The sequence below is a fragment of the Dysidea avara genome, chromosome 2 (genome assembly GCF_963678975.1).
Source record: "Dysidea avara chromosome 2, odDysAvar1.4, whole genome shotgun sequence".
NCBI classification, from domain to species: Eukaryota; Metazoa; Porifera; class Demospongiae; order Dictyoceratida; family Dysideidae; genus Dysidea; species Dysidea avara.
In genome coordinates, this window is record NC_089273.1 from 36,368,785 (window position 1) to 36,385,622 (window position 16,838).

At 34.1% G+C, this 16,838-nt stretch overlaps 1 protein-coding gene and 1 long non-coding RNA gene across 3 annotated transcripts; one reads left to right on the top strand and one right to left on the bottom strand.

Moving 5' to 3' along the window:
- LOC136244639 (uncharacterized) lies at nt 1–697 on the top strand. 2 transcript variants are annotated; one of them, XR_010695491.1, is made up of 4 exons: nt 1–139; nt 214–278; nt 334–485; nt 547–697. It is a non-coding gene; the product is annotated as an uncharacterized lncRNA (long non-coding RNA). The 2 variants fall into 2 exon arrangements; XR_010695487.1 differs by having other exon boundaries at nt 1–278.
- A 1,202-nt stretch (nt 698–1,899) lies between these two features.
- On the bottom strand, nt 1,900–8,515 carry LOC136248049 (uncharacterized). Its single transcript, XM_066039864.1, has 3 exons — nt 8,418–8,515; nt 3,537–8,363; nt 1,900–2,245 (listed from the first exon to the last, which is right to left on the bottom strand). The coding sequence occupies exons 1-3, from the start codon at nt 8,513–8,515 to the stop codon at nt 2,149–2,151; spliced, it is 5,022 nt and encodes a 1,673-aa protein (XP_065895936.1). The 3' UTR covers nt 1,900–2,148.
- Nucleotides 8,516–16,838: the final 8,323 nt, after the last annotated feature.

The window sequence follows — 16,838 nt, forward strand, 5'->3', positions numbered from 1 at the left end:
AACTGTAACCTATCTTTACATTTCAATATTGTTTTTCAGATATTGAGCAGTGACGATTTCCTCATATATCATACTGTATGAATGTACCACTCTATCAAAATGCACACTCAGGCAGACTCAACTAGTGTCCTAGCATCAAGTGAGTGCTCATTACAACTGCAATTAAATGTCACTATGTATAATATGCTGTACCCTGTGTATGGTGTTTGTAAGGAATAAACAAGCCAGATTACTACTCAAGACAATGTCGCAAAACTTGTCGTTAACAAAGATGCCAGGTGTGATCAAATTCAGACTATAAGATCTGTGTTTATATTTCAAATTTTTTCTTAGGATTTGAGCTGTGACAACTGTTCTCATTATTCTTCGTTAGGTTTAGCATCATAATATTATCCTGTATCAATTCTTCTGCACTTGGAGCCTTGCACAAATCATTTTTGGGCAGCTATAATGAAGTGATGTGTCTATCACTGAACTTTTAACAGGTGAGGAGTCAAAATTTAATTGTATGTAGTAGCTACACTCTGTACCACTATCTTTTTGTAGTTTTGAGGTGATCAACATACCTACAACAATACTAACATAGCTACAGTAGGAGAAAGATGGAACTTAGTTACTTACAAAACTCTATTTATGCTGTGTGTGCTTTTATCTTACTTTTGTGTAACACTAAATTTCAGCTCATCTGTAAACAGCACACCTGCTATAACAGCACACTAGGGTAAATAACACATGTGCTAAAACAGCACACTTATCAAAACAGCACATGTGCACTGTGCTAAAACTGGAGACATTGCTTTAGCAAACCTAATTGTGCTATTTTGACACACCTGTTTTTACTGTGCAAGATTGTCACTTCAGCTGCTGTCATACTGACTACTGTAACACTTTACATATTACAGTAGGATAAGGTCTCTATGTAACCTGTGCATTTGGAAATGCAATATATATGGTACATTATAGAGGCCAAGGACACGTCATGTAAATTTCAAGAAATATCATTTTTACTGGACATTTCCTACATTAACAAGAAATGTGATAACCCAAACCCACAATGAAATAATACCTTGGTAATTAGGTTTCTTATACATTTTGCAAACTCTATTAAAGTAGGTAAGCTAGCTAGTTGTAATGTACTAATACTGTGTGTTCCTTGCCATTTAGGAAATGTCCATAAATGTCATGAAATGTCATGTGTCCTGAACTGGTGGAGAGGGTAATGCACACTGCAGCTGGCACCATACTGTCCCCCATCCATACTGTGCTTGGGAAATGTGTTGACACATGACATTTACTGACATTTCCTAGACAGGAAATTTGCATTTTGACACCATCTATCCCGAGTGCAAGAAATTTATGAAAATTTGATCTTTCCTGTGTTTCACAAATGTCAGTAACTTTCATCTATCCCTCATTAGGAAATGTCAAGAAATACCGTCAATCCTGCTATTAGGAAATGTCATGGAAATTGTGCCCTATACTACTTCAGGAAATGTCAAGGAAATGTGCAAATTTCATCAGAAATATTCAGTACATTTACTGGGGATTTCCCAATACCTGAAATGCAACTTTTAATTCTTCCTGTGATAGTTCAAAACCATTAGCATCACTTGTCTACAAATGCACTGACAGGTGCTAGTGTAATGCTGATAATTCAGAACTTGTTGATTGTAAAGAGAAAAATTAAACCATTATAAAGTGTACAAACAATGTCAGTGATATCAAAGAGAGTGTGAAGGAATTCCTCATGCAAAAAAATTTCAACAATCAGAAGAAATAAAATTTAGCTTATTACACCTCCCCATATCTTCATGGAGCTGTAATCAACTTCAACTCCACATCAATGAAACACAAACCAGAATTTAAAAGACATCAAAATAGGCACAAGGAAAATATTGAATCTAAATTTAATAGCACATTTAAAATACAGGGTACATAATAATGTGTAGTGCAATACAATAATCTACATGTATTCATGCACATTATTATACAACACAGTTACGTTAATAAGAAATCAAGCAGTTACAATTACTATGAAGTAAGGTAATAACAACATAAGCTACAGAGGGTTATGCAAATGTACATAAGTAAAAACTATAATGTGGGCATAGAAGATGTATATGTGTCACTCTGCATACTGCACATTGGTCAATCTGGCATCTCAAAGTAACAGTCTTCAATCTCGTTCATCACTTCAAAGAAGGACTCACGATAGTGGGTAGCTTCATCATCCTCGGTATCCTTACTGTATGGGTGAACAATAAACAACAATAATAAATTGTTTGTATAATTGATTATTATCATACATTTTCACCCAGAAACACTTGTATATATAAGCTTGAGAAAAATGTGTTTCTGTAACACTTTATTAATTTATTAAATTGGAACAACAGACCATTTTGTTCAGCTAACAAAAATGCAGAAGTTTATCACAAAAGATATCAGATTAGCTGTAGATTACTAAATTTAGTTGCATAGCTGTGTAAAAAGCATTATTTAAGCTTAGCCACTTAAGTACATTACATTTTAAATTTAATTTTACTATTATACTATGCTGAAGTGCTAAAAAATTCTGTCAATTGTGCTCAAACTTTTCCTCCAATTTTATGCCTCAGTTCCCTTGTTTGCTATAAATTTGCATTTTGAAATTACAAAACTTGCTTATGGCTTGCGAGAATAACTTTAATTAAAAGGGAAATAATATAATATTGATTTTTAATAAATTTGGCTGTTTGTGAAATAATATAACTCTGACAACCAGTAAGGTCAAAATCTACTCACCTGTACTATTAAAGTAACTGACTATTTGTTAGGGTAGCTCAATCTTACCGTAAAACACATTTTCACTGGTTAGGAATTATTCTGTCTATTATGCTAGCGTTATGCTTAACCTTTCACGCTTCTGTTATGATCAAATCTGTGAGGCAGGTGCCTAGTTTACCTATTGTATTGATGCTACATGTATAGGATAAAATTTAATGTTAGCTCTGGACAATTTGTTGCAGTTTGTTACAAGTTTAATCACACCTTTTCCTAAACATATGCTATGATACATTCTTAGAAATGTTGCCATTTCAAATGTGACATGCTTCAAAGAGTTGCAAATGTACAAAAAAGTGAGTTATAACTACTGAAGACTATAGAACAACCACAAAATAATTATATATTTTAAAAGATAATTCAATATAATATTACTTAGTATTTGAAGTTTAACTGTATGGATACATACGTGTTAAGGGTGAATGTGCTAAGGAAGCTACGTTCTTAACTTTGCTGATGCATGATGAAACGTAAGACAGTCAAAAGTTTATAACATGCTGGGAATGACACTGCTAAAACTATGAGATGATGTAGTTGAAATTTTTAAAGTGTAACTGGGCCTGTGAAAACAGGGCTAGGAATGTGGGCGCATAAAACTTACCTGTGTTTTCAATTTATACTACTCACACTTTGGCTATGCAGTTATCAGTAGCTATTAAACTTTTCTGTACTGAGCAGTTAACACTAATTGTGTACATAGCAGTTGTAGTACTTACATTTCACATATGTAAGCATTCTCTCTGCAACTATCATCAATGACACTATCAAAAAAGTCTCTCATTGGTATCTCATTGTTGTCATTGGTAGTGTCAAGTTTAGGTGGCAACCATGACATGAAGGTTCTGGCAAGGTGTTTAATTTCCCTTTTATAAAGGTATATTTCCATCATCAGAAAAGTCAGTAGTGGCAGTAAAACTAAAATAAAAGTAAATGACAATAGCAAATCATGATCAAAATTGTCAACAAGTGGAAGCATAGAAACCACAATCATCAACTGTAAAATCATCCCATCAAACATGTTAAGTAAATTACTGGCATACGGTCTAATTGTCATGTGTAATAAGGAAAATATAGCATTTGCAGTAATTAGCTGATACTGGGTAGTGTTATCATTAGATGAATTGACAATGACTATCAGAATAATCACCAGTCGACATGACATGTAATAAGCTGCAAAACTACGATACTTGTCCTTATAACATCCTTGAAACTGATCCAACAATGGCTTTATCCTGGTAAAATTTATCTTTCGATTCAGGTATGGCTCAAGTAGAAGAAGAAGCGGTAGACCTACCACAATCACTAGTGTACATAAAATAGCTGCAATAACATATGGTAGATGACGTCCTTGAAAATACTCTATGTCAGGTGACAGGTAAGTGTAAACCTTATCCACATTATAAAATGTCAGTGATCTCAATAGCAGCAATGAAGTTGTTGCCACAGAAGTGTATGACAATAGTAAAAGAAAACATATGACATGTATTATTCCTCTGCTCACAATTGCTGAAATTCTGTATGATATCCTTGCTGACAAGCAGATAACAGATAAAATGATAGTGACAGCTAGTGGATGTACATAATGAATGAAATGTTGGTCAATTCCACTCATATTCTGTACCAAACAAAGTTGTCCCAAAAACTGTGGTGTCACCTTAGCAATACTGGACATAATGCTAACAGTTATAAACAATCCTTGTGTTGTGTACAAAATGTTACTCAACAAAATATCCACCACACTGTAATAGTATGTAATAACATACAAATAACCAATCCCAACATGATAGTATGTCACAATAAACACTAGTATAACTATGGCTATCCAGTATATGATTGATAATGTGACAATCAGAGCTGTTTGCCCAGGTGTACACTGACTAACACTTACACATTCTACAGAATCAAATGAAAGAGTATAACCATCCTCACAACTACCACAAGCAGTGCCAGATCTTTGTAAATTACACTGGTTAGTTCTCATTGGTGAAAGTTCATAATATCCATTAGCAGTTTCACAACAAGAGAAGTTACAATAATTATTAGGACAAATTGTCACTGTAACTTTATCATCAACTTCACCAAACCAGTAACCTCTTTTGATAGATGATGTACTACCAGAACAAGACACAATATTACTATCACTGTAGCATACACACCTTTGAGTATCATTGTCATAGTGGAAACCAGGGTGACATGGTGATAATTCAGTTATTAGCATCATAGAAATAGTTTTCAGGTCAGACTTGCTGCCGTCATGTGAAGTGATAGTTATAGAATAATTAGCTGCATCAGAAACTTCCTCTCCTACTATTCTAACTCCTCGGAACCCTTCACAAGTCACTACTAGCACATAACTTGATCCATTGATTACTTGATGATCTCCATTCTTACCAGTTATTATAAAAAGAGTTCCGTCAACAGGTTGATCATAGTAATCCAGCACACAAGCATCAATTATAATTTCTTGACCAAGCATTATGTTTCTAGTTAGATATGTTTTACAGTTTTTGTTAGTGTCATTTTCAATACATGTAGTTGTGTTATAAAATTTAAGTTTCTTGGGAGGTGTGTCAAAGTACCTGTGTAGTGGACCATTTATGAAAGAGTTGTTATTAGTATCGACAATACTGTTTTGAAAACAAGTATCGTTGCATGATGTTGGTATGTCCACATAAACAATGGGACCTCTTAAAGCTTTATTGTTTAAAATGTTAATACCTGTTCTTTTAAATATCATTGTACTTTGGGAACTGTGTGTTAGTTCAGCATAAATAGCTCCACCATAGCGATCAGCAGTGTTGAGAAACATCATGATTTGGGAATTATCTTGAAATAATGCAGAGAAGTTGTCACTGATATGTATGGCTCCGCCATTCTCTATGACTGTGTTATTTGTAAAATTTACTGAAGAATTTTCTGTAAATGTTAAGGATGACTGCACCATATACACAGCTCCTCCATTCTCTGCAATATTATCTGTAAATTTTACTGAAGTGTTTCCTGTAAACATTACACTGGTTTGAGACCCATAAAATGCTCCACCTATGTCAGCAATGTTCTTTGCTATCATCACCAAACTATTTCCTGCAAACAACATGTCAGATTGCAAAATGGAACAGGCTCCACCAGTTTCAGCTGTGTTGCGTATGAATGCTACTGAAGTACTTTCATCTAAACTAATGTTGGACTGCCTACTACAATATATTACTCCACCATTTAGAGTAGCTCTATTGTCCTGAAATACTGTTGTGGAATTGCCTTTAAACAGTGCAATAGACTGACTTGCCAAGTATAGTACTCCACCATTATATAATGCTGTATTATTATTAAATGTTACAATAAACCATCCATTTATGGTAAGTATTCCATTGTCAAATAAGTACACAGCTGCTCCATTTTGTTCTGCAGTGTTATTGTGAAATGTAACACTAGAATTCTCACTAAAGGTACAGTTGCTGCTAAGCACAGAATATACACCAGCTCCATCTTGACTGGCTACATTACTATAAAACACCACTACTGAATGTCCTGTGAAAGTAACACTAGATCTTTTAAGTGTAGCTATGGCTCCTCCACTTAGTGCAGCTTTATTATCATTAAACTTAATGTTGGATCTTCCCTCAAATGTGATTTTAGAAATATACAAATATATAGCTCCCCCAATGTAACTGGCTTCATTGTTATTAAATGTGACATTTGAGTTACCATCAAAGGTTATATGAGATAAATCCTCACAATATACAGCTCCTCCATCAGCACTGGCCCTATTATAATCAAATATTACACTTGAGTTACCTTCAAATGTGATATGAGATAAATACTGACAATATACAGCTCCTCCATTTTTATACATGGCTTCATTACCATTGAATGTTACACATGAGTTACCGTCAAATGTGATACGAGATGAACGCTCACAAAATATGGCTCCTCCATTTTCATTCAAGACATTGTTATTATCAAATATTACACATGAGTTGCCACTAACTATGATATGAGATAAATGCTCACAATATACAGCTCCTCCATAATCATTGGCAAAATTACTAATAAATGTTACACTTGAGTTACCATCAAATGTGATATTAGATGAAGGCTGGCAATATACAGCTCCTCCATTATTTGCATAATTTTGATTTAATGTTATGTTTGAGTTGTCATCAAATGTGATATGAGATGAATTCCCACAATATATAGCTCCTCCATTATTATCAAGGGCAGAATTACTATCAGAGGCCAAATTATAACTAAATGTTACACTTGAATTACCATCAAATGTGATATGAGATGAAAACTGACAATATACAGCTCCTCCATTACCATAGGCTCTATTACCATAGGCTCTATTACCATTGAATGTTACACTAGAGTTACCATCAAATGTGATACGAGATGAAGGCTGGCAATATACAGCTCCTCCATTATTTGCAGAATTTTGATTAAATGTTATGTTTGAGTTGTCATCAAATGTGATATGAGATGAATTCCCACAATATATAGCTCCTCCATTATTATCAAGGGCAGAATTACTATCAGAGGCCATATTATAACTAAATGTTACACTTGAATTACCATCAAATGTGATATGAGATGAATACCCACAATATACAGCTCCTCCAACAGAATTGGCTTCATTATCATTAAATGTTACACTAGAGTCACCATCAAATGTGATATTGGAAGTATCAGAGTAAATGGCACCACCTTTTTCTCTTGCATTATTATTCTCAAAATTTACAAATGAATTTGTGCTAAAATATACTTTTGAATTACTGACACAAATGGCTCCACCATTAGTTTCAATGGTGTTCCTAACAAATTGCACATCAGTTCCTTCCAAAAATGAAACAGTTGAATTAGTGCTGTAAATGCCTCCACCAGCATTAGCCTTGTTTCCATTAAACAGAACTGAACCACAAACATGAAGATGTGATCCACTAAGATAAAGAGGCACACCTTGGTTGTTGATAAATATGCTGTCTTGCAAGAAAATATCCACAAAACACCTATTAACACAGTCACCAATGTAAACTACACTTTCAGCCAGTCCATTCATTGTAAAGTTGCTAGCTTGAATTATCAACTTGTTTATGACCTCATCTTTTTTCCAAGGTAAATAATACACAGCTATACCATGTCCTCCATATTGACTATTGTACAAAAATGTACATTTGTGAATGTGTACATCTCCTGACACATTTGACAATAAAACAGCTTGTCCTGTAAAGTTGTATAGCAAACAGCTTTTAATGAAAGTGTTGGATGAATTATGAAACTCGATTCCTGAATTTGTTGATGAATTATTACTTGTACCACATTTCTCCCAGTTGATACCTTCAATAGTTACATTGTTGCAGGTAACAAATTTCAGTGCTCCAGTGCCATTACAATTTACAGTAGTATTACCTTGTCCAATAATAGTGATGTTGTTCAAATGATCTAATGTCACACTTGAAGGTAATGCAGCATGATTAGATACTGTGACAACAGTGTCATTGGATAAATTAGTTAGTGCATCAATCAGTGATCGGAAAGAAAGATTTCTAATAGTACAATTGATAGCACAATTTGATCAATTATGAAAATTAATGGCTCACCTGTTGTTCCAAACACTGTATGTTTCATTGCCAGGTATCACCTCTCCAACAGCTGCAATGTTTGGAATGAAAGGTATGGACAAAAGAGTAATAAACATAATTACATTAAAGAGGAACATGTTTTCATCAACCTGCACCTCTTTGACTGTAAGCAAGTTAATATTTACACTTATATATATAGTTCAAGAAAGGATATGATGTAACCAATAATGACGTCATGGTGATGAATGATATATATATATATATATATATATTGTGACTAAGGCAGGTGATATGTCATAATTATTAAGTTGACATAATAAGAATAAAAAAATCTAAGTAAAATTTGTATTAAATATTTACTATTGAGCAAAATTTGAGGAAATCAACTGAAGAAAAGAAAAGTGACTTACTAAGGAAAGGTCATTTATAGAAAAGTCATTTGTATTAGAGGGAAGACTTATCAGTATCTGAACTACCAATGATTATATGCTTTTAATACTAGCTACAGTGCTCCCCATACCCTCCTAATAGCTAGACCATACACATTAGACAACATAGTCTAATAGAGCAGTGATTTCTACTGTTCGGATAACCAAGTGTTCGGATAATAAAGGCTCAGATAATCCAGGAAACACTGTATGCACTGTTCAATGTTGTCTTGAGCAGATTACTTAATTCAGGTGTGATTTAAACCCATTTAAACAATAAGGATCAGAAATGAATTTTATGTACAGGTATGTGGCTTTATGATAGTGTGACTCAAACTCATCATGAGGTGATGTATAATATGCAATGTAATTAGATTATAGTTTTTGCATTTTTGTTTAAATCAATATACTGTACATGCTAAAAATTAACAATATTCTTCCAAACAATGGACTAGTTCTTCTATATAAATCTAACGTATAGCCTAAATATTTCAAAGGCAAATATTTTGAGGTTGAACAATGTTGCTAAAAATTAAATTTTCGCGGATTTTCAAACACTCCCAAAATGTATTAGACTATATGGAGGTCTAAATATTTCAAGACTAAAAGTTTTGCTGATAACTCCCAAAACCACGAAATCAGCAAAAATGTTCCCCTTCGAAATATTTAGGCTATACGGTATCTCCAATTTTCATTTTGCTTGCAAACAAAATAAGCAGGTAAGACTTTGAAGCAGTTTAAATGGCCTATTCCATCCGCAAATTTTGTCAAGAAAGCTATTTCACTTATTAACTAGTAATGAGCTGTTGTGGTATTTATAGTGACCATTATATTGGTCATATCATATCTATTGTTATGCTGCTAAAGTGCTTCATCAATTCCTTTTCCCCAACATTATCCCAAGCATAATTCAGGTAGTATGTGAGGGAGGATCTCATACTGTAAATACCCTGTAATTGTTGGGTAAAACAACAATGGGTGGTAATTAGTGCTGTCAGAATGAGCTATCTCTTCTTATAAACAGAAGTTATTCTACTAATTTTCCAAGAGTTAAGAAATGTGTGCCAGTGTAACATATTTTCTAAAAAAGAGCAGTCAAAGGTCCGTGTAGTGAAGAAGCACAAAACATGTGGAATGATGTTATCATCAGCAATAGATACATTATTGTATAACATATCACACATGAGAAACTTTAAATTAATTTGGTTGGATAATAATGAATTATTTCTTGGTACAACTGTTGTACATACAGTTGTTATTGCTAGGCACTGTATGACACTCCACAGACCTGCATGATGTAATCCATCATGTGTATCAAGCAAAAAAGATTACCTATGTCACTCAACATTGTGTGTATATTTTAAACCGTCCTTTTCATGCATACATGTATTGATTTTTGAGTACCTCACTGTTTGATTCTGTATCCACACTAGTGGTTATCTTGTGCATAAATATGCAATGTGCTAAAATGTTGAAGGTGATAAAACAATAATTCTGAGAATTTACAAGCTATTAAACAAGAATTAGTACACAATAACTTTTAGGGAGTGACACGTGTAAACTATAACAGAACAATAATAAAACAATGTTACAGTATCTTGTAACACAGCAATCTTGATCATGTTATTGTGTTACTTCTGTATACATACGACACTTGATGGTTATTACTAGAATGATGTCTGTGGATTAATGTTGTAATGATCAAGATGATGTGATATGGATGCAGGTAACTCATTGGTTTATTTGTACGTGCACAGGGTAGGGTTGGGTGGTACTGGTAATTTCTAATTGCGATTATTGGGAAAATGTGACTGTGCAATAATTTGCAATTAATGCTATGCCTGCATAGTAAGAAAAACAAAATAAATTATGTTATCATTGACATTCAAGTGCATTATTATGGGCCTACAATATCCAAATAAGAAACTGACATGTAATTGTAACACAAGTTGCTGTCAGACCTTCAGGTCCAGTTCTCTAGTGTCTGTATCAGTCCTGTAGTCATGCACCATAAAGTACTAGTACTAATATGTAATAATAATAATTGAGGTCTCTTTAGCATAGTTATTATGGTTTTTCACTTAGCAATTATGCAGAAAATGCAATGATAATTATTATAGTATTGTGGTTCAAAATAGCTGCGGTACTCAGTATTGCAAATCACAATGTAAGTTGCAATCAAACGATAATATTGAGATATTTCCCAATCCTAACACAGGGCTGGGGCCCAGAGATTTTGAGTAGTCGGACTGCTTTGATAGTCATACTGTTATGCATAATACTTTGTATTGATCTGATGAGATATTTCAATCATCTGCGTTTATGTGATCCTCAACTGCATATGCTAAGCATACGCAAAACACATAAGCATGTCAAGCTAGCTTGGGAGTATGCTTTTCCAGGGAAATTTTGAAAATAAAATCACTGAAATAGCATCTGGTGGCCTTTTTAGCATCAAGTGGTCACTGGAACTTTTCAAAAGTAATTTGAAGACAAATGACATGGATGCAATGACTAGGACCAAGCAGTGTAACTAGAACAGTGCGCTATTTTACACTGGCCCTATTATAGTATCATTATGATTGTTCGATTAGAGTATATTATTGAGATGACTACTCTATTAGAGTATTTCGATCCAATTTCTAGCTGCTGAAAAGTGTCATGACACTGTATGCATACAGATGCAGTTTAATGTATGCATTGCATATAATGGTACTTCTCATCATAAGTCTATAATGAAGCATGCAGCTATTTGTTTGTAGTGCATAGTTTGTGAGGAAATTGTAGAATTAATCATGATTAATAAGCAAATTGTGATAATAAATATAGCTACTGTTAATTTAGGCAATAATATTAATATTGTTCATTCATTTTCAGGCCGCAGTATTTATATGCAGTTAATTATTTTATTTATGGAACAAAGGAGAGTAAATTCAAAATGGAGTGTTTTTGGTATCTGTATATATAATACGCATACCAGTAACATAGGAGGCGGAAAGGGGGGGGCTAGGGGGCTAAAGCCCCCCCTCAGAATGATATCACACCGAAATTATCTTTCTTGGAGTGGGGCTGAAAACCGTGATAAAGATCGAGATACTCTAATAGAGCAGTCACTCTAATAAAGTAGTCAGTGTGTAGCGAGCTATGTAAGGATTTTTATGTAGTTTATCAGCTATAAATGTAGCTGGTGAGGTGGAAAGCTCTTGTGAGTTGGTTGTGACCTTTTTTTTTTTTTTTTTTTTTTTTTGGTCTCACCTTACCAAACTATAGAAATAAGTCTGGGTCAGCTCAAGGGAGCCCCCCCTCATATCAACTACTTCCTCCGCCGCTGACCAGTAATGTCTAGTCACTGGACTGGAATATGGAACTGAGCTACTGGACTGGACTACTTGACTGAATTTTAGTATTTTTTATAACCAACTTTCAAAACAACAATGTGTATGATTTTCATTTTACAGCACTCTTCAAACTCTATCCAGAATTTTAATGCTTATTTTGATGCAATGATAAAGTTACAAGTGCTTTTATTTTCTCTTTGTGTAGATAAGTTCTTCATAATATTATGATAATATGTGAATGGAGAAGTAAGTGTCACTTCAACTGTAACATACAATGTGTATATAACAGCAATGGCTTGAAATATGGATGCATGTGCTTCCTCCACTAGGCATGTTAGAGCAGGGGGTCTGTAGTATGCCTATAGTTTCTCAGAAGCTTTATATAGGCATTTTATTCCATAACATTTTTGTAATTTTGTATGCCAATATAAGTATATACAGAGTATTATGCATGGTTTCTTAATGACTGGTTTATATTCTTCTGAGCTGTAGCAATACAACTGCTAAGTAGGATATATAACTTGTATTTGCAACATCATGCCAGCCTCCTGGGGATAAACAATTTAGTAGTTCTCATTCTCTCTGTCCCTTGATGGCTGTTCTATTAGACTGCTGGACTGATCGGTCTGCCTGTTCTACAGAGAATCTTTATCTCTTTGAACTATTTTCCTGGTTTGATATAAACTTTAGTCTTACTACAGAGACTTAACTATTTATCATTAGAGCTTCCATCATGGCCGGTTATTTGTCTTCAAATAATAATCAAATTCAAAATCAAATGGTGCGATACATAATTATTTATATAGTACCAAATTAATTGATTGAGTTCAACTAAACATCATGCCATGCCTTGGTACTATGTAGTTGGCACATGACTGCGTGTGTCTTATAAAACTCAAACCCACATTATCATCATCAATGCATTAAGTAATATCTAAAGAGGATAAAAGACATCACACTTTAATTTGGCATTGGGATAATAATGAAGTATTTCTTTGCACAACTGCTGTACAGTTGTTCTTGCTAGGTACTACATGAGGCTCCACAGACCTGCACATTCACCCTCAGCCTATCGTTGTGTATCAAGCAAAGTTTACATTATTGTATGTGTGTATGTTTACAATTGTCCTTTATTGTGCACACATGTATAGATTTTTGAGTACCTCACTGTTTATTATTTATGATTCAGAATGTCAGTATATCCACACTACTGGTTATCTTGTGTATGAATGTGCACTGTGTTAAAATTTTTAAGGGTGATAAATAACAATTCTGAGAACTTATAAGCTATTATTAAACAAGAATTAGTACACATTAACTTTTAAGGAGTGACAGATGTAAACTATAACAGAACAATAATAAAATAATGTTACTGTATCTTGTAACATGGCAATGTTGATCCTTTATCATGTTACTTGTGTAAACTGTAAAGATACGTATACCACACTAGATGGTTGTCACTGGAATAATGTCTGTAGACTAATGATCAATATGATAATATTACACAGATGCAGGCAATTATGTAAATGTACATAGACACATTTTAATGTACACATTGCATATAATGGCACTTCTCATCGTGTGCAAATAAAGTCTGTAATGAAGCATACAACTACTTGCTCTTAGTACATACTTTGTGAGATACTAGGAGACTTTTGAAACATTATCCATAATAAATGTGACCGGATTTGCGAAAAGGTACCTTTTCCACACATTTGACATACAAGCAAACAAAATGATGTAACACTTGACTCCGTACAGAAATTAACTTGCTCGTAGTATCAAACTGTAGCCAAATACTGTGGCTACATTCATTGAAAATTTCAAGCAAGTATATGACATGGTCAAAAAGTTATGAAGCTTTGAAGTCCAAAAAAGTGGTCAAATTTTGTGTGTGAAAAAGGTACCTTTTTGCAAATCCGGTCACAAATAAGCAAACTGTGACAATAATAACTTCTGTTTATTTAGGCTTGTAGATTTAAGGAATACTGACATTGTTCATTATTATTGTACTTTTCAAACTACAGTATTTATATGCAGTAGATTAATCTATTTAGGAACTACTGAGTTGTAAATGCGTAAATTTACAATGCTGTTTTCTTGGTACCTGTGTGATACACACTGGTAGTGTCTATTAATGGACTGGACTACTACTGGAATGACATGATTGAATGGACTACTGGACTAAATTGCATTATTTTTATAAAAAATTTTTGAAGCAAAATTTGTATGGTTTTCTTTAAACATGTTCAACTGTATTCACAATGTCAGGGCTTATTTTGCTGCCATGATAGGATTACATGACACAATTCCTGCTATAATTAATATTATATGTCACTGGGACTGCAAAACCAGGATTGTGGGTACAAACTACATCCTATCACTTTTTAACAGGTTATATCTTATTACTGGAATAGAATATAGAATATGTACCAGTGGCATATCTAGACTTTCCCTATTGGTAGGGAGCAGCTAGAGTACTGTATATGCTGCTGAAAGTAGGGGCATTCCCCCCAGAAAAAAAAATTTGAACTTCAACAGCTGCAAGATGGAATCTGAGGCCATTTCAGCTACAAAAAAACATATGTTTAGATTTTCATGAAGTAGCTAGTTTACATATAGCTATATTTAACCTGTTCAGATTGTACAGTAGCACTAAAAACATTAGAACAAAACAACACTACACCTATAGCTGATGAAATCTTACAAGGATCTATAGATGTGAACTACAAGAGCACTAGGAAGACACGTCCTTATCAATGTCACCAACAAGTGATTGACTCACATGCTCAATTGATGGGCGTTAATTAAAATGATCATAATTATTGGTTTCATGACAGCTCAATACTAATAAGTTGATGAGTAATTTAGTATAGAATAACTATTTTCACTTGTTAGATAATACAATGACCCATGAAAAGTCCAATGGTTGGTGATTGTGGGTTTAGTAGTCTTCGGTTTGGTAGGGTACTAGCCAAATTTAGCAGGGCCTAGGCCCTACAAAGCCCTGCCATAGATACGCCACTGATATCTACATTTTGTAACTTGTGCCATAAAGTTATTAAATCATTAAATAAGAGTGGAAAATTGCATACTTATGGCAAAGAATCATGCATTTGAAAAGTAAGCAAATTTAATATACTTATGTACCCTGTTTCCACAGTCCCATTGTTAACAAATCAACATGGACTCTTGTCACTGATAGTTACCATTTAGCTACAAATCCTACAATGTGAAAGGTGTTCCACAGCAATCACACATAGTCACATGTGCCTAACACAGCGAAAGGAACATTTTGTTACCAAATCTGACAAAATCAGTCTTATATATAGACCAAAAATACATATGTTGGCTTAATAATTATTGTGTATCTCCTGACTCTGTATAAGCTATAACAATTCTGTAGAACTCAGGAAAACCTCCAAGGATTTGTAGATAAGTGATAAATGTTACTGAGTTATCATTTTCAGAGAGGAAGTCACTAAACTTCAAACTTTAGAATAATAGTGAAATATTTACAGGATATACGTAAGACTGGTTTTGGGTCATATTTAGGTATATCTGTAGGAATCTTCTATAAACAGACTAGATATGAAATCTTTGCAATTAAAATGTGACAGCTACAAAATAAATAAATTGCAAACACAATTTTAGAACAAAACAACACCTAAGATGTTTGTAATCTCTGTATTTCAGGTTTCCTTGATAAGCCCGATCTTTCTGCATTCATATACGTAGAAAGGAAGGCACTGACATTGGGGATATTATAGCAGTTTCACTACAATGAATCTGTAGTACGTACATAGTGGATATCATAGTTCTTCACTTGACTCTGTATTTGTGACTGAATTTTGGAAAAAATACCCTTATGGGTGCATTTGACACATTAAATATTTAGTTCTGAAACACGTTATTATAAGTTAAATTCTTAAGCATTTATGTGTAGAATAAACCATAGATACTTTGAATTACTAGAAAAATTATAGAAATATTTGAAAACTGTTTTCTGCTATTAACAGCACCATGCTAGTTTCAGAGATTCTAATAGTCCGTAAGGGTGATTTTCCGAAATGTGGTCACAGTTTTGGGTTAAACAGTTTAATATTTACAACTTGGTGAAGAAATGCTGTCACAAGTCATCCAAGTGTATAGTAACTGCACCCTTAAAAATGCATACAATTAAAATGTCAGTCCAGTAGTCCAGTCCAACGTTGAAACCGGGTCACTACTGCTGACCCGGATGACCCACTGACCCGGATTTGACCCGGATGTGACCCGGATTGACCTGGATGTGACCCGGATTAATTAAAGCCGAGACGTGTTTCGGCTAGTCTCGAGCGAGCGAACGAGTCTATATTTTGAGCGTTCGAATCGTGTTGAGTAAATATTGCAACTTCAGCCTAGCTGTAGGTTGAAGACCAAAAAAAAAAAAAAAAGGTCTTCACCTACTGACAATAGCTATCCCTCACCATAGATACCCTCAGTTTCGTGCTACATACTGCACTTACTAACAAATGGGCGTGACTGAGCATATGTTGGTAATGCGATAAGTGGGCGTGGCTCACGAAAGAGCTACGCGATAGCGTTTATAAGTTCCACGTCGTCAAACGAACAATTTCGTTTCTCACGTGATCCAATCCGGCTCAGACCCGGATAAATTGTAAACCGGGTCA

Bases quoted from the DNA above. Each gene is read 5' to 3' on its own strand.
- LOC136248049 (XM_066039864.1), bottom strand. From the start codon at position 8,515: ATGTTTATTACTCTTTTGTCCATACCTTTCATTCCAAACATTGCAGCT. The intron at 8,364-8,417 runs GTGAGCCATTAA...TTGTACTATTAG, and splicing joins TACAGTGTTTGGAACAACAG to AAATCTTTCTTTCCGATCAC. The intron at 2,246-3,536 runs GTAAGTACTACA...TCACCCATACAG, and splicing joins AATGCTTACATATGTGAAAT to TAAGGATACCGAGGATGATG.